This window comes from Apis florea, unplaced genomic scaffold, assembly GCF_048593485.1.
Source record: "Apis florea isolate Af1SG1 unplaced genomic scaffold, ASM4859348v1 contig_1615_pilon, whole genome shotgun sequence".
NCBI lineage: Eukaryota > Metazoa > Arthropoda > Insecta > Hymenoptera > Apidae > Apis > Apis florea.
Genome location: NW_028256416.1, coordinates 5602501 through 5623255, shown reverse-complemented (window position 1 = coordinate 5623255; position 20755 = coordinate 5602501). Strand labels below are relative to the sequence as shown.

Below are 20755 nucleotides of genomic sequence, written 5' to 3'. Positions count from 1 at the left end.
ATATATAGATTTATGAGTTTTCATGTATCTAGATAAAATTTATAGATTGTAAAAGATCTAATGTTTAATTACCTGGAATAACAATATCATCGACTGTCCAAACGTTTTAAAATTGTACACATCATCCAGTCCGCTCTTGTCTTTCACGTGCATGAAGAACGACATTCCAAAAATTGCAAAGATAAACATCACCAAAAACAGTAATAGGCAAATATTGAAGAGAGCTGGTAACGACATCGCCAAGGCGAAAAGAAGAGTTCGAATACCCTTGGCACCTTTCACGAGTCGAAGCACACGACCGACTTTTGCCACCCTTACTACACGAAGCAATGTTGGCGATACGAAGTATTTCTCAATAATATCGCTGAGGACCAGACCTAAAGGGAATATGTATACATTCATTACAACAAATTTAAGATGTTTTATAAATTTATTGCTATTAATAGAAAGTAAGAAAGGATATGTGCTGTCTAAGGTAAGGTTATGTGATCTAAGTAAATTAGGTAGTGCCATATAAATTAAAGAATATTCTAGAAAATCCATGCAAAAGATTTTTCACGCAAGATTATTTGTTCTATAGAATTTAATTCATTCATCGAAGATAAAACATATAAAAAATTATGCATTTTTTAGTTCTAATTGGTTTTCTATAATGAATGAATATTGTGTTTTTTATTTCATTTAACATTTTTATAAAAAATTTCTTTAAAAAAAAGTTTGAAAGTGTACGATGCATGATGATTTCAATATTTAAAAAGAAGATTAGATTAAAAAGATTAAAAAAAAAACATGCATCACGCAATCCTAAGGATTATCATCTCTTGTTCTCTAATTGTTTCTCTATCTTTGATTATAAATGTAACATGCATTTAAATTGATCGAAAAAATCAGAAAGTTGATTAAAGCTCGATCACTCGTTACATTACGTGGTGCTGTATCAGAGAAAAAAATGTATTGATATAGTAGATTTTTGTGTTAGATATTAGAAATTGAGCACACTACTAATCAATTGCTTTTTTCTAAGAAAAACTAATTGAAAAAAGATATTTTTATAATACAGACCCCCTCTTACCCGACTTTTTGACTAATGATCGTCTTTACATCAATAAACATGCGTAAAACCAATGAAATACAACATTATATCGTTATGAAAACTCGATGAATTAATTTAAATTTTCAATATATTAATATATTATTTATAAATAAATAACTATAATGTTGTTTTTGACGATTAGACACATGTTTAGAATTCCGGAGGAGACGAGAAGGAAACACATAATATGGATATCAGGATTAAACAGGATAGGATAACAGATAACATCAATGTAAGGCTACATAACGTAATGAAGTTGCTCAGTCGTTGCGGCACATGTGAAATATTAATCCTGTATGCTTATTTTTTGTTTAAAAAAGATACTAATTTTACGTGCAATAAGATTTGTACATGCTCATTTCCATCCTAATCAGAAAAAAGAAGAGAGACAGAGAGAGAGAGAGAGAGAGAGAGAGAGTGTGTGTGTAAATATGTAAGATATGTCTTGTGACTAACAGTGTAAGAAAGCTAACAGGATTCACTTTTTCATTGGCATATCAATTTCACTTGTGCCATACGACTGAACTGATCATTACATTACATTACCTAATATTGACAATATAACAACAACAAAATCAAAGAGATTCCATGGCTCCTTGAAATAGTGGTAACGTAGAGCAAAGATCTTCATGAGACACTCGCTGGTGAATATCACAATGAATATCATGTTTAGATAGTCCAGAACATCGCTGAAAGTCTGAGTTTGTTGATAATGGTCCAACGTCATTGTAAGCATGTTCAATCCGATGAACAACATAATTATCATATCGAACTTTTTGTCTGTCACTATTTCAAACACTATTGCTTGCGGTCTCCACTGGAAAAAAGGAAAAAAGATCGATATTAAAATATTGCAATTAAAAGGTAAGGAATAGAAAAAGTTGTATAAGTTGTTCACTATTTTAAATTTTTCAAATTTAAGATCAATTTCTAATTCAAATTTTTAGATCAAAGATTTGAGAAAACGAAATTAATAATGACAATATATGAAACTATATGTTATACGTACCCTTGGACGTGGAATGGCTTTAAGTGGTTTCTTGCTACCCATCTTTTTCATAGCGTTGTAATATTTCTTTTGATCTTCTGTCATGAACATCTCGAGGGAACCTCCTGCCTTTTTCTTTTGTTCGTTAAAGTTATCGATGATCACACCAATGAATAGATTAAGGGTAAAAAACGATCCGAATATAATGAAGAATACAAAATAGAAATACATGTAGATGTTCGTTTCACGAATTGGTTGTTTGTTGAGCTGCAAGTAAAAAAAAACCACAAAAATATGATAATTTTTCAAATGGAAAATCTTTAATTTTTACACACACTCACCTCCCTAGAGTCGATGGCATCGTTCATGATCTGAATCCATCCTTTGAATGTAGCCACTTGAAACAAGCATAAATAAGCTTTTCCTACGTGGTCGAAATTCATTGGAGAATTTTCCCAAGTGTAGTTCTCAGCCAAGCAGGCATTTCGATCAGGAATGATTTCATGGCTGAGTGTTGTTTTATTCGCATCTACACACTGTAAGAATGAAATGATATTGTCGATTTAATAGAAAAATATCGAAATTCTTCTGTTTTGTTTTAAAGAATTAATAGTTAGTAAAATTGCAGAGATTAAAAATAAAGATATGGTGGATGATGTAAAAAATAATATAAACGCATACCTTAAAATATTTGCCGGCAAAAAGCTGTACACCCATAATGGCGAAGATCAACCAGAAGATAAGACACACCAGTAACACGTTGAAAATGGATGGAATGGCTTGAACCAAAGCGTTGACGACTACCTGTTAGACAAAATATATTGTTAAAGTATTTAAAAAACGTTTCAATTATTTTTGTTATTCTGCCTGTCTATGTGCTTAAGTATGCGTTTCTATGCATCTCTAGGCGTTTTCTATAATCTACGCCTACGTGTATTACTGGTTCGTCATATGTGCAATTTGAATTTTGGAATTTTCTTTTGCGATAAAATAAAAAAATATATGAAATATCACGTGAAAGGAATTAGGAATGTTGTATCATTATTGCGAAATTAAATCAATTAAGATCAAGTTAATAATAATCTAAAAAAAATAAAAATTAAATATTTATGTATTTTAAGTTCATTGGTAATTCTTTTGAATCGAAATTGAAACGAAATATTTCATTCTACTTAACTTCTCTCTTCTAAATTATTATTTTTATTGAAAAAAATTTCAAACATTTGATCTTAACTAATACCAAAATTTATTTTTTATTTTTTTTTTTTATTGGTTGAAAGAAGAAAAAGTAATGAAGTAAAAAGAATTATATTTGAATGTAAAAAATACAATTTTTCTTCAAAGTATGGAAGCGAAGAAATATGAAGAACTTATAGCAATTAAATCTCTGTAAATTTTAATTCTAGTTCATTATTACAAGAATTAGAATCCCCAAAATATTTAATTAATAATAAAAAAAAAAGCGTACAACATTTCTACTTAATTTCATTCGATTTTTCACAAGATCAAATCAGGAAACGGAGTCGATGAAGTATCCCGTTCGGCTCGTTTACTTCTAAATAATTTATGCGAAATGATTCAATTTTTCATTTTTTATGGAACAATAAACCGAGGTAAATCTTGCATACTTACTCCACCAATTACCACGTTCAATTTCGTACAATTACACCGCACGAACATAGAGATATGTATCAATAAAACATCGAAATCACAATTTTCCAAACAAACGGACAAAATAGAAAGTAAAAAATGAGAATAAAAAGAAAAATGGCGAACACAAGGAAGACTTTTTGCGTTCTCGAAATAAGATATATATGTATATATATATATATCGATAAAACACAAGAAATTATAAGTCTTCAAACAAATAGAAACGATTCAATTGAACAAAAAAAGAAAAAAGAAAATGGCAAACACAAGGAGTGCCTCTGCGTTCTCGAGATTCACGATTCACTTACATTTAATAGAAACGAATAGAATAAGAAAATTAAGAAGTAACAAAGTATCGATTTGCCTGATCATTGATCGATGTGACGTATGGTGCGTACTCATAACATGTGTTGTCTCAAGATCAAAATTTTACAAGTGTGCCCAGAATTTCATAATCAGAATACACGAGAAATAAAGCAGCAGCAGGTGGCGTAAGAAGCATAAGCATAGTAAAAAGATTCTTTTCCTTGTCTGATGCAATCATGTCGTGCGTAATTTTCAGCATTTTGTCAGCGGCAAGCAACGATTCCATGCAGAAATAAAGAAAAAAAATTAACAGAATATCAAAGTAATATACATAATATATATGATATATAATATTCTTTTACAATGTATTATATATAATATATATTTATATACGTAGAGATAGAGATGTATGCTGAAAAATAGTAGCTATAAACTACTGTATAAAAAGGTAGGATAAGATAGTGTCAGGGCGTGGGCATGACAGTAACTCTACGCCCAGTATCTCAGCGACCTTGTATTACAGTTATGTAGAATCATATGTCTGTAATGAGATATGTAAATTATTAAATTTTCATCCGAAAATGATAAGTAACTAGTATATATATATATATATATATATATATATATATATGTATATATGTTTGGTATAATACGTGTGTTGTTGCTTGCGTTTTAACATGTTGAGATATAATATGTTTAGCAGTATTTTAGTAGAGTTGAGGCACGTTTCAGGCTCGTTGCTCGAGATAATAATCTAAATACACCGAGGATCGTGAATGATTGTTTGTGATTTTTTTTTTTTTAATTAAAAAATTTGAATTAACGTTGAAATCATCATATATATGAGCATTGAGAACTAAATAAATGTAGCTTTAAAAGTTGTTAGATGTATCAAAAGCAAAGTTCATTGACAGCCTTTTTTAATTCGTTACATATAATAATTTTATAATAATTTTTAAATATATATTTGAAAAAAAAGAATTATAAATCTGAAATGAATTAATTTTTAATTTTTCACCGAAATTTTTTTTCCATTATATTTCAAATTGGATCTTTATCTTGGATTATACGATATATAATGGAATGAAATAGAATAAAATGTTGAATGTTTAGAGAGATTATTAAATAGAAAATTGTGAATAGGATCTTGTTTCGAATTTGCAATAAACTTTCGTTGATTTTAAATTCACGAACAATATAGCGTATATGTGTCCTCTAAGGTGCATATCTCGCAGAGAATTGTTCAATAAAGAACGAGTCTACGTGCCGTACATTCGCAATTTTAAGCTCAAGTGCATTCGCGATCGTCCTACTTATGATCTCGTGCAAAAGGAATCGAGTCTTCGACACGGCGAGACCGAAGAGTTGTTCCATTATTTAATTTGCATTAATATTTTGATTATTTAATATATAATTATATTTTAATTAATAATGGAATAAAGAAAAAAAATTTTTTTTTTAATATAAAACTCCAATCGGCCTCATTGTCGAGTCTCGCGATGAAAAAAGAAAAAAAAACGGTGCCGCCGTTATTAAATTTATTTTATTCATTTATTTGTTTTTAAAAATTTTGACAATATCGAGATCGATATTATTGTTCGAATAATTAATAATTTTAATCGTTCGTTATCGAAAGATAGTTCGACGGCACCGAAAAAATCTAAATTGAAAATCTGAAAATTATCAATTATATATAACGAATCGAAAATTATCATTAGAGTTAGGCATTATTTAATAATGATCTTATTTATTCCATTTATCAATTGTCTAATATTTATGTTTTTCTGAGAAATAAATGTAGAAAGTTAAAATAGTATAAATAAAAATTTTATTACACGCTATTATTATATAACCTATCGATTATATATAACCCTAATTTCATCGATATACTATCAGCTTGTAATTCAATTTCAAAAAAGGAGCAATGATTCGAATTATAATTCTAAATTTTAAATAATAAGTAATAAATATTCTCTCTCTTTTTTTTTTACACAAATTTCCAATCAAATAGTTCTAGACCGATTATTTACCATTCTATCATCTACCACTATGATTCACTAGTACTACTCGTCCAGAACTATTTGCTTAAAAATTTTCATGGCTCGAAAACTTTTCCAAAAACATATGCCCAACTCGATGGCTCGATTCGCCCAATATAAAGAATAATGATCGATTCTTTTGGGAACATAATAAAAAAGTAATCGGCAAGGTCTGCTGAGACTGTGGGCTACATACCCGCATTCCCTGCATTCTAGACATCGCCCTGAGTGGCCTTAGGGCCCTTAGGGTCCTCATTGTTTTGAAGGCTTGGATCCCGCCAGCGCCACAGAGCGACGCTACGAAGTTAATGAGTGACACCTGCGAGCGAGAAACGAGAGCGGATCACAGCAACAGGTAGACAGACAGGCTACTCGCGATACGAATTCATCATCATCATCATCATCATTATCATCATCATCATAATCATCATCGTAATCATAATCATCATAATCATATAATCATTTCCCAACTATCAAATACTAGAATTCTAAGAGAAAGAGAAAGAGATAGAAAGAAACAGAGATAGATAGAGTAAGTATCAGGTTATCCCAAGAGTTTTCCTTCATTTTTATGGAATTTTTACGATTTCATTTCTTTTTTTAAAGTAGAAATAGATCATACTTATATATCTTATATTTTATTAGTGATATTTTATTAGTTATAAAATTTTATGTATCATATAAGTATATACCGTTCTCATATTCTTGAAATTTTTACTATTCTATTCTTCCAAAGTTTTGACTTATTTATTGCATAATTTTTTCTTATAAAGAATCGTTAAATCTTATTCTATTTGATGATGAAAAAACTTTTGGGACAATTTGATAAAAAGATAGAAAAGAGGTAGAAGAAAATAGAGGTTATGGTTGACGGTCGACACGTCAATTCAATTCATTTCATTTTTTTTTTTTCTCGATTGCCCATGGATGGATCGAGGAAACCATTGAAGCGGATTTAAAATAATGCAGGAGTCCGTCCCATCTGTAGAGATCGTTCCATTTAAATAGTGTATGATACACATTGTTAGATACAACAAATATCCAGAGCAGGGGGACGAAGACATTGATAGAAACCAGATATGGCACAAGTAGCAGTTCACAGAGAATGGGTATAGTGTCACACTTATTTGCGCACAATTATTTTTTAAAGTAATATTAAAATTATTTAAAAAGTTAATTCATTGGATTGAAAGTTTAATTTACATATAAATTTTTCTAGATTTCATTGTACGCAATCAAGTGAATACGATCGACAATGCAGAGAGCAATGAATGAATTGATGAGAGTTATTATTAGTTACGAGCATGATAATCAGCTCCATCCTGAAACAGATGAAAAGGTTCGTCATATGTATTTGCAATAACGACGCACCAGATATCGATTTTCTCTTGTTCAATATAATTTTAGTAAATTAGAATTGTTGAGAACTTTAAACTTTAGAAATTACGAAATTTCTTCTTTTATATTTTTTAAAATTAATAAATTATTTCCTATATATTATATTTTATATTTTAAAAAAATTACATTTCTTGCCAATTCTTCACAAAGATATATGGAAGAAAATGATACCGTAATGCGTTGCGTTATTGTAAAAAATCAAAAACCTGATGATCAAAATTCCAAATTACACGCGCATAATATAGTATTGTAGTATACACGCGTACATTAACACATAAGGAAGATTATACAGTACACACAAAGCAATATAATATGTATATATATAATGTATATATATATATAGTTCATATGTATATAGATACACTGTATTTTGCACAACGATCACTGTGCTAAAAAAGACTGTTAGGAAAGGCGTACATCGGCAATAGCTAGTACGACAAAAACTTCAATATCAGTGCAGACATTAAGTAGAGACACCGGTGTAACTCTGTACACTGGAAAGCACACCATAGAGTACAAGGCTACAATCATTGTAGCGATCATATCCTCTCTTATTTTTCCCTCGGTTTTTACTTATCGTTCCCTTCTCTTTTCTTTATTTATTTTTCTTTTCTCATATCGACTCGTCGAAAAACCAAAGCCCTGATTCAAACGTGACGGATTGTGAAGATCAGAAGAATAAATTTTAAAAATATCACCGTATGATTTAATTAAGAAATATATTTCTTCTTGATGAAATAAAAATGAATTTTATTTTTTTTTAAAATTAGAAAATTCTAGGGAAAAAAATTATAATATTGAGTAATATTTGAATTTTAAAATAAGTTTGTTGTGATAAAATGATCGTTTAATCCGTCAAATTTGCAAAGATTGGACAAAGATGGTCACATCACCGGATCAGGCCGATCTTTATCGGTTTTCTTTGTTGCTTCTCGTTGACCGATGACTTACTCTCATGCCCTCCCATCGTGACACAGCTCGTAAAGGCCTCAAGGCCCTCAGTGTTCTCATGGAACGGAAGGCCGGGATGTCTGCGGCGCCTGCCCAGATTGCGCCCAAGTTGATCAGTGAAAGCTATCATCATCATCAAATATCGATCAGATGGAACGTGATACATAACACATGATTATTATACGTGGACGATTGTAATACACAGTGATCCATCACGAGGGAGTGATTCCACGTTGCGCTCTTCCGTTTTTCGAATAGATATTTTTTGGGTGGTTGAGAGAAGAAGAAGAAGAAAGTGGAGGAAACACGTCGTCACTCAGAGAAACTTGAAAGTGAGATTTTTTTTTTTTTTTTGCAACAAGTTTACAAAATCTTTAATTTCTTAAAGTGGAATTAAAGTATTTTAGATTTTTTTTTTTCTTGATTGAGATTCGATCATTTTGAAATCTTATACAAAGTTGAAAAAATGATTGTTTAGGATGTGGTGATAGACTTCGTATAAGATACTGCTGAATTTTATTGTAAGCTTGTTTCTAGGAGTAAACGAAGTTTAACTGCAGTATGATCTAAATTATTAAATAGATTAGAGACAATTTATAGAGAATATGAATTATACATATTTTTTTTTATTAAAAATAGGTTAGAAATGTTTTTATTTTTTAGAAATAATTTACGATTCTTCATGTGAGTAATCGTTTATTTTATTTTTTGATCAAAGTCTTCTAGTAAGTCTTTTTTTAAAATTTTTTTCAAAAAAGGATTACACACATTTAGATCATAAAATTATGCGAAATATAAAATATGTTGAAGAAGAAATATTAAACTTACCATGACAATGATAAAATCAAGCCAGCACCAAGCGTTCGTGAAGTATTTTTTGAAGCCAAGAGCCAACCATTTGATTAACATTTCGATGAAAAAAATCACAGTAAATATTCGGTCCATGTAGTACAAGATATCTTGCAGAATGGGTCGTTGTTGAAGATGCACATCTTCCAAGGCCTGAACATCGTACGATTACATTTTTAAAATTATTCGCATAACAAGAAAACTTATAAGATAAAAGGAAATAATGAAAATAATAAAGATTGATGAAAAATATTCGATATACTTACGAGAGCCATACTACTCAAAAGGATCATCAAAATGACGGCAGTCTCAAAATACTTGTTCTCAATTAGTTGGAAGGTCTTCAGTCTCAAATTCGCCCAACCCTGCCAAAACGGTGCGTCGTCATCGCCAGCTAAGAATGGGAACTTCTTGTAACAATTTTCTGGACAACAATCAGCTGGATAATCGGATTCGATGGGATCTTCCTCTGCTTGGATAATCGCATCGCCTATAACACCTTCTCCTTCCTCTCCTTCTTCACCAAGGTCTTAAAAATACAATTAATTTTTATATTATTGTTTCTAATAATTTTCATTTTTATATTTTTATTTGCAAACTTCAAATTAAATTTTAATTTCACTGCAACAATTATTTACCTTCTTCTTGTTCTAAATCTTCTTTGCTCGCATCCTTCTTTTCTTCTCCATCCAATGAATCCATGCTCCCCTTATGACTTTCGTCCTTGAACGCCCTATTTTTATGGCTGCCATATGATTTATTACTGCACAAATAGCAAATAAAAAATAAAATAAAACAGAAAGGAAACTTATATAATTTTCCATTAAAAAAAAAAAAAAAAAAAAAATAATCTTCGATAACAATCCATAATAATAACTAAAAACTCAAAAAGATAATCACCTGATGGTATCATCCTCATTTTGATTAATGTAATCATTATCCAGCCTGTAGTCACGATGATTTATCGAATTTGCTATAACTTTGCTGTTGTTCATGCACAATTTACCCTTCTTCAATTTATTCTTTAGGTCTCCTTCGAAAAAAAAAAAAAAGAAAGAAATATTCTCATTTGATTATCGATAAAACAATAGATGCTGTTGCATTTTTTTTTTCTAAGTTATATCTTCAAAAATAATAAAATTAATAACGATACTCAATTTGTTAAAAGTGAAAATTTGTAAAAGTGAAAAATCTGGACGAAGAAGAGATATGTGGAAATGGAACATTTCTCGATCTTACCATGAATCGTAAATTCCATTCCATCTCCAATAGCAACTTCTAATTGGTTCAGCTCCTTGGCACTCTTCTTATCTCTATACGCATCGAGTTCGCCATCTGCAAGATCTAGGTCCCCATCGCGATCAATTCCATCTGCACAGTCATACAAAATCTCTAACCCGCCCTTATCAGAATGATTTTGTCAAAAGTATATCTGTATGGAACAGAGTAACTGTTGTGATTTTCATCGAGTAACCGAGAACTCTTTAAGAAATTGATCCTCCATTTTCCAAACTCCAAACACATTTAACAAAAAAAAAAAATAAATAAATGTTGTACTGTTGAATTTAATTTTTTCTTCTGTTCTTCTCTTTTCTTTTTCTTTTTTCTTTTTTTTCTTTTTTTCGTATTATTATTTAACTGTAAATTTTTTTGTATTGTCGTTCATGCAGTATATTTTCAGTGTAATCGTTATCGATATTGTTCTATTAAAAAACTATGATTAAACGACGGTGACAAGTGTGACTAGTTTTATACGCGATACATGATGGATTACATTGTATGTTTACTTAATACTTAATAATATTAGGTCAGAATCGAAGAAGGTGTAATTTTTCTCTTCCTTTGTTTGCAAAATATTAATAATAAGCAGAAGTTGTAAAAAAGAAGAAAATATGAAACTTTTGCTTGAAAAAATAATGCAAAATTTACGAGCAATAATAAATTGCGTACATATAATTTTCGTTGTACACGAGTGTTATACACAGGATGTTATTTCGAGTTATATACATCCGGTATATACACAAAATATTACAATCGAGATTCTACTTCGAAATTTAAAAAAATTCATTACATACATTATGCGACGATTAATCAAGATTTTTTTTTTTTTTTTTTTTTTTATTTTTAAAATTTCCAAAAATCTGATCAATCCAGATGTATCGCGCGATGCTCAAAAATCTATCACTATTCGATCATGTTCGATAATATCGAAGCGTTCTTTATTTATATACCGGAAGACGAAACGTTTATTTTCTCCAACGTGAAAATAATAGGCAAAGCAACGTATAACTGCCTAAGGCTAATCAGCGAAGCAAAAATTAATCTATCCTCATCTTCTTTCCCTCCCCCCCCCTCCCCTCCCCTCTTTACTCTCTTTCTATTAATCTTTGATCTCGTCGAAAAAACAGTGAAATAGCGAACCTATTAAAATGTCTGCATAAAAAAGAAAGGAAAAAAGAAAGAAAGAAAGAAAGAAAGAAAGAAAGAAAAAGAAAAAAAAGTGACACCAGTCAACAGTTTTCTGGATAAAAAAGAAAAAAAAGAAGAAAAGGAATTCATAATAAAAAGCACCAAATCTAAATAAGATGAATTGAGGTATTAAAAAAAAAAAAAAAAAAAAAAGAAAAGGATTGATCTTTTGCTAACTATGGTGTTTTATCGCGCTGTTTCTCCTTGCAAATTTTCAATCTGTCAGTGAGAAATTTAAATTTCCTTTCGTCGACTGGCAGCGAAATAAGTGTAAAACGTAATAAAAAAAAGAAAGAAAAAAACGATTTTTCTCTTTTTTTTTTTTTTCTCTCTCTTTGAAAAAAGTGAAAAGCAGAACTGAAAAACAGTGCCACGAACTACACAGCGCACACAGCAAGCGATCTGATTGGATATAAACCTTCTTTCCAACTGTTGGACGGTCCCTCACCTGGCGCCTGATCGGATATCTGATTGGTGAGTTTGGCTCGCATCATTTTAGCAAGATAAAGGACATTTCGCTTGATCCACTTAACGAATCGTGCTATTCGATCGATCGCTTCCGCGATCTTGTTCGTATCGTTGTCTGCGGTCGGCGCCGATAGATTCGACGAGCCGAAGTTGCTCAGCAACAAAGCCAAGAAGAGATTCAGCACCTGTTCGTTGCACATCAAATTTTTTTTCATTTGCTTCATTTCCTCTCGTTTTTAATTAAATTGAAGAGAAAGATTAGAGAAAGAATTTCTGATTTCTCAGTAAGTATTTGGAAAAATTATAGTAATTTTTGTGGGGGGGGGAAGGGAGGGAAGGGATTATATATGAAGGAATTTAATCTCTTCCAAGAAATAAACATGAACTTGGGAGAGTTCTTCAATTCTTTAAATGTAAAAAAAAAAAAAAAAAAAAAATACATACCTGAAAACTAAAAGAATGATACAAACTAAAAAATCAATAAACGATTACGTATAAAACTTGAAAAAAAAAAAAAAATAAAACTTTAACATATCGAATGTTAAATCTTTATTCGAGTTATAAGAGAAGATATAATGAAAACGGAAAATCAGTTAGGCAAACCTTACGTAAGCTGTAATTTAATATCGATTAAGGGAGTCGTGAAGCGACTACTTACAACCAGATTACCGATGACGACGGTGGCCAGAAAGAACGGTATGCAAGAAACGTCGCCCACAAGCATACAGTCCCACATAGACTCGATCCATTCTCCGCAGAGTACACGAAAGACGATCATGAACGAATGCATAAAATCGGTGAAATTCCATCTTGGTAGATCACCATCCGGGAATCGATCCACGTTGTCAGTGTAGTTCTTGCCGAACAATTGCATACCCATCACGGCGAAAATGAAGATAATGATGCACAACACGAACGTCAGATTACCCAGGGCGCCCACTGTTCTACCCATGATCGAAATTAACAGATTCAACGTAGGCCACGACTTTGCCAGTTTGAACACTCTCAACTGGAAACAGAAAGATTATTATTTAAAATAATATTTTGAATTGAAAGTAAAAATAAAATATATATATAAATATATGAAAGGATAATCTTACCAATCTGAACGATCGCAACACGGAAAGACCTTGTACACCTTCTAATCCTAATTCCAGGAGCGAGAGAGCGACGATAATGAAGTCGAATATATTCCATCCTTCTTGAAAGTAAAATTTCGGACTCATTGCTATCAGCTTGAGCGTTGCCTCGATACCGAATGTTGCCGTGAAGAACTAGAATTATTAGACAAAATATATATATATATATATAAGTATCTATTATTATTATTAGAGAAAGAAAAAGAAAGAGAGAAAGAAAGAGAGTGGGGGGAGAGAGAGAGAGGAGGAGAGAGAAAAAATCAATTCTTAAATGCATGAAAGAAAAAGTTCTCAAAACCTTGCGCTAAAAAATAAATTTGTAAATTTGTACTGTTTGCAATTTTCCACAATTTACAAAGTTTACTCTATCCTTCAAATGTTTTGCATCACGATAAACTCGCATAAACTCTTTTCACTCTGCAAACTTTGCTTCTCGACATACACAACAATTTTTTTCCAACTCGATATCGGTGAAAATTTTTTGATGATAATATATTATTTGACAAACCTAATAAAACTTACATAATTTCCCGTCTTGAGCACCCTTTCCATATCCTTGTCCATATCATGATGATCAAGTGCCATGAATAGTGTGTTGACGACGATACAAAGGGTGATGAACAACTCTACGAATGGATCGAACACCAAAAGAGCCACGTATTTTTGAAACTCAAGCCACAACCAGCAACAGTCCCACACGCAGAAGATATCGATGCAACGTAGCACCGCGGTCAATAATTTGTCCTTAAATGTCGGCCCTTCTTCATCGTCGTCTGTCGGAAAGTAATAGGTCGAAGAAACTGTAACGCGTGTTAGTAATTTTGTCTGGCACCACTCTTTTTGGGGAAAGAGGTTTTTCTCGTTCTTTATCAAGCTTGCACAATTTTCCTTTATACATTCCATTGTTTCTTTTTTTTTTTTTTTTCCTCTTTTTTTTAACTCATCAGACCACAGATTATTAAAAACAAGAAGACAAGCAGAGGTATGTACCATAGCAAAACGAAACTGAAAATAGAGAGAGAGAGAGAGACAGAGAGAGAGAGAAAATTAACAATCTTGAAGGAATTGTACGGAGCCACGTGAAAGCGAAAGAAATGGAAGAAAAAAAAAAAAAAAGAAAGAAAGAAATCGTAAATGGTGCATTCAATGCATTTGCACGTGAATGTGCAACGCGACTAACAAGAACACGCGCAGCCTAAAAGCTGTGCAGGGACATTAAAAAAAAAAAAAAAAAAAATCGAAGCTGCATGAGGAGGAATAAGAGTGCGACAAGTGGGTAGCTTGCAGAAAAAAAAAAAAAGAGGGTAAAGAACAAATTTATAGTTCGGCTGTGAGGAATAAATAAAAATCGTGGACATTCAGAATGCAATTAATCCTCAACTGGTGGAACATGGTACTGGTTAAAATGGGGCAAATTGAATTCTCAAAAGGGAGAAAAACGAAAGAAACATGCTGTAAAAGAATTCTTTTTAAGAAAATTTATACTCTATCTAGAAATTAAATCTTCTAATTTTAAGATTATTTCGTTTAACTTATTGATCTCTCTTTGATACGATAATTTTAATAAAAACCTTCATTCAACCACTTGTGGATAAAAATAAAAAATTTAAAGATTACTGGGGATAAAATAATGTAGTGTAACAAATAAAATATAAAGAAAATCAACTGTCAAATGTATGATAAATAACACAATGATCACAAATAATAAGAGTGAAAGATATTAATAAATTGAAAAGAAATTAAATGTATGACAAAATAATAATCGATCTAATTCTTTGAACCGTTGCTAAACTAGTTATTGCAGCAACCTAATAGTAAGTCAATGTGCTTGAGACAATGTTGCTTGGTGTTCTCGCTATAACAACGGTAGACATTAGAAGCTCTAATCGCACTTTCTAGAGCACTGAAATGTGTCGATGACGATTGGTGAATGACAATAATAAATCACCGGTCGGAAAAAGCTTCGCGGTTCTACTTTGTCATTGTGCAAATACGCAGGCAAACGCGGCGGAGGTGCCCTCGAAGCGGAGTGCCGTCACGAATAAAGACTATGACGAAAATGAAAATTTTCGCTGCAGTGTACGTCGGTGATCAGACGAGGAGAAGGCGAAATCCAGGCACGAAGCGACCAGGACCGTGCAGCTGCAGCGAGGATGTTAATCTGTGTCGTATAGATCAGGAAACAAACTCTGTTTCCCCAAAAGACACCGTTACAAAATTCGTTTACTTTAATTCATTTCGTTTCACATCGTTATCCATCCAAGTGTTCGAGGGCTTATGCACTGCAATTATTCGATGAATTTACTTATTATACGATTTGAAAATTATGTCTATATAATTATATCATCCTGATTTCCTTTACACTACGACTTTCATCTTATTTCTCGTTTCTTATTTCTTCCTTTCTCTTGCAATAATAATAAAAATGAAACTTATTGGGATTATCAACAGGAGTCGTACCATGCACTGTAGTACACATCGGTATTAACCAATAATGGAATAAAGTGGTAAATTATAATTTTCGATCGAGTTTAGAAATTATTTTGAAATTAAACAATAGAAAAAAAAAAGAGAGAGATAGATAGATAGATAGATAGATAAATAGATAGATAGACTGTAATATACGCATAGGAATCGGTCTACTATGTACAAGGCGCTCAGACAAAAATCTTCAGCACTGAATATCAAATGGAGAAAACTGTACAAGAGTCTCAACAACGGTGTACATCAAAATGATAGGATGCTCATCACACAAGAGATACACATCTGTGACAAAGGGTGATAGAAAACTGTAAGAAAAAAAGTAAAATGAGCGGAGGAGTTGAACATTCGACATTACCTCCTTGCTCCGGAGTTCTGCTCTGTCGTCCCGCCGCCTGTTCTATGATATCGTTCAACACCATCACGTCTGCGAACCAAAGAAAACGACGTTTCAAAAAAAAAAAAAAAAAACAAATATCAAAATCGTTCAAAATAAAAAATATCCCTCCACTCAACTCAACTAATACAAATTTACCTTTCATATCAACCACGGCATGTTGTTGAGAAGGCTCTATAAACGGATTGTCTTGTTGCTTTGCCTTGCCCATTGGATCTTCCAGATCACCCTCCTTAACGGGGGAAGAAGGAAAAGAAGAAGAAAAAAAAAAAACATTATACATCCCTTACAACATTTATCCCAATTAAAGACATTTAAAGACAACACAAGTCACGTCACCTCGATCCAATTCTTTCTCTCTTCTACTCACGTAATGGTACTTCTGATTATTATCCGTGAAATGTCCATTGACAGACGGCGGCCTGACAGATCTGATCCTCAACTGGCTCTCCTTGGTCATAGGTTTCCCCGCGTTCGCTATCCCGCCGATCAGATCACCGTGAGACGTGTACGAGAGGCGTGAGGCGTGCGACGTGTACGAAGAATGCCTGGACCCAAGATTCGCGTAGTAGACGGGCACAACGATCGTGCCGTTCTCCTCGGACATAGGCGTGACCGCGTTCGAGTCATCAGCGTAGGGCAGGTGTTCCTGGGCGTCGAGGAACGTGGACAGTACCAACGGCTTCCGGTCACCGCCGGGCGGCCCGACGAAACGGCCCCTCCCATTTCTGATCGTGAACTGATGGCTACCGCGGCTGCTCCGGCGAAGATTGAACGGTGAGCCAGGCAGACTAAGGCTCGCCTGAAATTACAACAAAGCGGACCACCGCTTTTCTCTCTCACCGTTCTCTCTCTCGAAAAGCGAGTGGAGCGGTTTAAAGGGGGATGGGGCGAGGTTCTTCCTTTTCTTTTCTTTCTTTCTTTTTTTTTTTTTCTCATTCCAATATGTTCCAATCAACACCCTCGAGACACACCCTATATATATATATATATATATATATATATATATTCGCCTATATGTACTATATATAACGATCTTCCTTCTTCGAGCTAGCTTCGCGTGTCGTGTCATTTCTTCATCAATTACTTCATCGATGGAACCTGTATAGTCGGTCAATGGGGAGGGGAGGAGGTCCTGATGACTTAGATTTCGATAACTTTTTTTTTTTTTTATAATTCTGCGGTTTCTTGAGAGCTTGTGGAGGCTACGTGAAGCTCAAAAATTGTACTTATTTATGGGATTTTACTTGTATGAACTTTGAGATGAGATCTTTTCCGAGAGATGGTTCTAAAGATTGAGACAATTCGATACGATGGCGACAGGATGTTGGAGATTCTGTGGATTTTGTGTGGGGCGATTCGTTTCGTCGGAAGAATATGCATCTTGCATCTCGAGTGAAATCAATTCTTAAACTTGTTTGATATTGTTTGATTTGATCGGTGAGGGATACTCGCGAAGTGATTTCACGCAACGAAATGCGAGCGATAAAAATATACTATATTCCCCTATAGAGGATCGCGATCCATCGAATCTTCAAGCATCTTCTGACAATGACTGTGTGTGCAAAAATGGTCCTCTAATGGCAAAACGAGGTTGGCGTTTCGACGAGAAACGTTTCGAACGCGTGAAACCTTGGATCGGATATGTTTTTAATCGACGAATGAAATTTTGGATCATGGATCCTGTACATCTATTGTAGTACGTACGGTCGGCGGTGACAGACACGTTGTGACACACATACCTTCCGCAGGCTTTCCTGGTAGGCATAAGTAAACTGGCCATTAGCGGCGCGAGAGACCTTAAGAAAAAAACAAGAAAAGATATCTCCTACCAAACGGCTCGTAACGTTGTCTAATATGTACACCAACGAGGCACTCGATACGGATAATATGTTTATATAAATACTTGCAAAAGCGTTACATACACAAAAGAAGTGACAGAGAGAGATAGAGATAGAGATAGAGAGATAGAGCATGATGATTAACACACGCAGAGATATAATGATACAACTGTCTTCGCAAACGCAAATATTAGGGTGTAAAACGATGTTGATCAAATGCCTTTAAAACGGAAGTAAGGGAGACACGAAGATCTTCTTTCTTTGATCTTTCTTTACATCCTTTAAGTATGAATCAATAGAAATTTCTGAGTAAGTGTATGGTACGTATCTTTAAAACGTGAATTTGATATCTCGTATGAGATACAGAATCACTTTTTAAAGGTCACAATCTTACATTTTGGAAATCTACTAACTAATTTAGTATTCGCGTGTATCATTGAACAGTCACAACAGGAAGTGAAAATTATACAACACGAGTAGAAATTTATCCATCGATCTTCTTAGAATAATTTCCGCAGCAGGACTTTTATATGTGACTTGACTGATTGTTGAAAAATAAGTTTCGATCTCTTTACTTGACTATCAAGATCAATGTTCCTATTTGAACCGAAAATTCGTATCTCCATTCTCTACTACACACATGCGTTACCATGCAAAACGGCACAGAATGAAACGTTTTTTTCTTTTTTATTGTCGAGAACGATCCTATTTAAAACACTGTTTTTACACGCGCCCGCGAGTAACCAGACCGATGATGGAAAACCAAAAGGAATGCACGCTGTCAAAAATCATTATACGCCATTCGAAACCAAGAAAGAATCGATGAAGAAAATTCAACGCAACGAAAGCAAGGAGTTCAATAAGCGTCCTAACGAAGTACCAAATTGATCATTATTTAACAATCGTTTACAGTATGTTACGACAAGCATGCTACAGAGCGATAGACTTTTATGAAGGGGCTCGACTCGTCGCTAAACTTGAGCCTAAGTGGAACGTTTCCTGATCACGATTCATCAACCGTCTATCCTTTTCAAGACATTTTCAAGTCTTCACTTCCCTAAACTGCCATCAACACACCGTCAACAAATCCACCATCCTGTTTTCAGTTTATTCGTTATAGGTTGACGAACGCTCAACAAAAATCTGAATCTGAATCCATCCCTGTCCTTGAAACGGCAAAACACCATAGTGCATAAATGGATAGAACAGAGTTGCCCACGTTAATATTCCTCCTGTTTCATTTCTTAATCAATAAATTTTTAAAATGTTTCCTACGCTATACAATAAATTATCATTAACGTTCTTGGAATATTTATATTTCCTTTTGTGATGGTAAATTTTCCTATGAATTATAACAGGATTTTTTCCTCCAAGTATTTTTCTTCTCTTAAATATTAATCGTTTAGTATCCCTCTGATACTCAGTATACTGTAAACAACGTTCGGATAAAATTGGCGGAGGATTATGTAATCTCCCATGGACAGCTCTGTGCACCATAGAATATAGTCAAAATACGATAGTGGAAGGGCAGGAAAAAAAAATAGAAAAAAAACAAAAGTATTATTTCAATGTTTCACCGACGAGTCGAGTCGAGATCGAACAGCCTCGCGTGAATCGCTCTCGTAGAAGCGAGGTCAAGGGGGACAAGTTCGATAACAGGAGGCAAAAAGAGAGTACATTACGTCAAAGGAGGATAAATCGATGGTACAAAAGAGAGAGATACATCGGCCAGTCAGACACTTACGGCGCTGACTTTTCGCACTTTAGTGGTGGTCGTGTGATTGTTGATCTGTTTCACTCTGTGCTCGCTGACCGATTCGATCGAACGTATGCTCATCCTCTCCTTGTTGTTATCGTCGTTCCCTTTCTCCTGACCGACGAACAATTCGTAGCTGTGACACGAGAAGTCTGATGGAGATTTGACTATCTGGTCAGCGGCGGTCACCGCCGCATGTGCTGCCGCCTCTCGGGCTGCCGCTTGTGCCGCTAATTTGTTCTCCTTCGCCAGTGCTGCTTCCTCGGCTTCCTGTCATACGTTCCATCAAAATATATCCATTAAATCTCTAGTAATGTTAGTTTGTTTTAGTTAGTTTTTTTTAATAGTAATATTTTAATAGCATTTGCACACAGATGTATCGTAATATAATAATAATGTGTGAATAATTATAGGATTTGGATTGAAACTCGTTGATAAAAGATAGGTTAGATTCTGAGAATTTTTACATTACATCTTTTTTCGTCGATTTCGATTTGCTTCGTTGAACGGTGGCCAAAAAATTTCTAAGATAGAGAAAAGTATTTGCGTTTTGTTTTATGATGTGTGTATCTTGAATTTCTAAAAATACGTGTCCTCTAGAAAAAGAATTGATGGGATAATTTGACAGTTGACTAGACACGAGCGCAAATACTTTTTTTGTAGGCAAATTTCAATACGTTTTACAAATACGTACTCTTATAGCTTCCTCCTCGGCTGCTTCCTCTTCCTCAGCTTTCTTCTGCAATTCATCGTAAGACATCGCGACAATAGCAAGAATCAAGTTGACGAGATAAAACGAGCCAAGAAAAATGATCACGATGAAGAACAACATATGCCATGGGCCGGCCGATCTAAGCACCAATTGGTACAGATTTTCCCAATAATCTTGCGTCATCAGACGAAAGGCGGATAACAATGCCCAGCCGAAGG

At 33.5% G+C, this 20755-nt stretch overlaps 1 protein-coding gene and 3 long non-coding RNA genes across 26 annotated transcripts in view; 3 read left to right on the top strand and 1 right to left on the bottom strand.

Moving 5' to 3' along the window:
• The window catches only part of para (sodium voltage-gated channel paralytic), a 55385-nt gene that overhangs the window by 1091 nt on the left and 33539 nt on the right, over positions 1 to 20755 (bottom strand). For 2 of the 23 annotated variants that reach the window (XM_086903107.1, XM_086903146.1), the window contains 21 exons: positions 20520 to 20755; positions 19814 to 20095; positions 17971 to 18027; positions 16599 to 17030; positions 16367 to 16460; positions 16190 to 16258; positions 13873 to 14150; positions 13312 to 13485; positions 12870 to 13220; positions 12162 to 12396; positions 10514 to 10645; positions 10175 to 10307; positions 9913 to 10037; positions 9541 to 9803; positions 9254 to 9427; positions 6273 to 6395; positions 2763 to 2885; positions 2423 to 2617; positions 2103 to 2348; positions 1640 to 1910; positions 73 to 377 (listed from right to left, as the gene is read on the bottom strand). The exon at positions 20520 to 20755 is cut by the window's right edge and continues 74 nt beyond it. In XM_086903107.1, the coding sequence (XP_086759233.1) occupies positions 73 to 377; positions 1640 to 1910; positions 2103 to 2348; positions 2423 to 2617; positions 2763 to 2885; positions 6273 to 6395; positions 9254 to 9427; positions 9541 to 9803; positions 9913 to 10037; positions 10175 to 10307; positions 10514 to 10645; positions 12162 to 12396; positions 12870 to 13220; positions 13312 to 13485; positions 13873 to 14150; positions 16190 to 16258; positions 16367 to 16460; positions 16599 to 17030; positions 17971 to 18027; positions 19814 to 20095; positions 20520 to 20755 (4298 nt within the window). Of the gene's footprint in view, positions 1 to 72; positions 378 to 1639; positions 1911 to 2102; positions 2349 to 2422; positions 2618 to 2762; positions 2886 to 6272; positions 6396 to 8425; positions 8549 to 9253; positions 9428 to 9540; positions 9804 to 9912; positions 10038 to 10174; positions 10308 to 10513; positions 10646 to 12161; positions 12397 to 12869; positions 13221 to 13311; positions 13486 to 13872; positions 14151 to 16189; positions 16259 to 16366; positions 16461 to 16598; positions 17031 to 17970; positions 18028 to 19813; positions 20096 to 20519 lie in introns of all 23 variants that reach the window. The other 21 variants (XM_086903156.1, XM_086903172.1, XM_086903199.1 and 18 more) reach the window with 18 other exon arrangements.
• Positions 558 to 2922, top strand: LOC105736650 (uncharacterized). The gene is made up of 4 exons (XR_015290716.1): positions 558 to 1325; positions 1767 to 1957; positions 2041 to 2619; positions 2710 to 2922. It is a non-coding gene; the product is annotated as an uncharacterized LOC105736650 (long non-coding RNA).
• On the top strand, positions 6181 to 9901 carry LOC105736649 (uncharacterized). The gene is made up of 4 exons (XR_004225674.2): positions 6181 to 6431; positions 7014 to 7185; positions 7296 to 7415; positions 9607 to 9901. It is a non-coding gene; the product is annotated as an uncharacterized LOC105736649 (long non-coding RNA).
• LOC147658853 (uncharacterized) overlaps positions 20028 to 20755 on the top strand; it is a 905-nt gene continuing 177 nt past the window's right edge. The window contains exons 1-2 of the long non-coding RNA XR_015290717.1: positions 20028 to 20270; positions 20528 to 20755. The exon at positions 20528 to 20755 is cut by the window's right edge and continues 177 nt beyond it. This is a non-coding gene — a long non-coding RNA (uncharacterized LOC147658853). The remainder of the gene's footprint in view (positions 20271 to 20527) is intronic.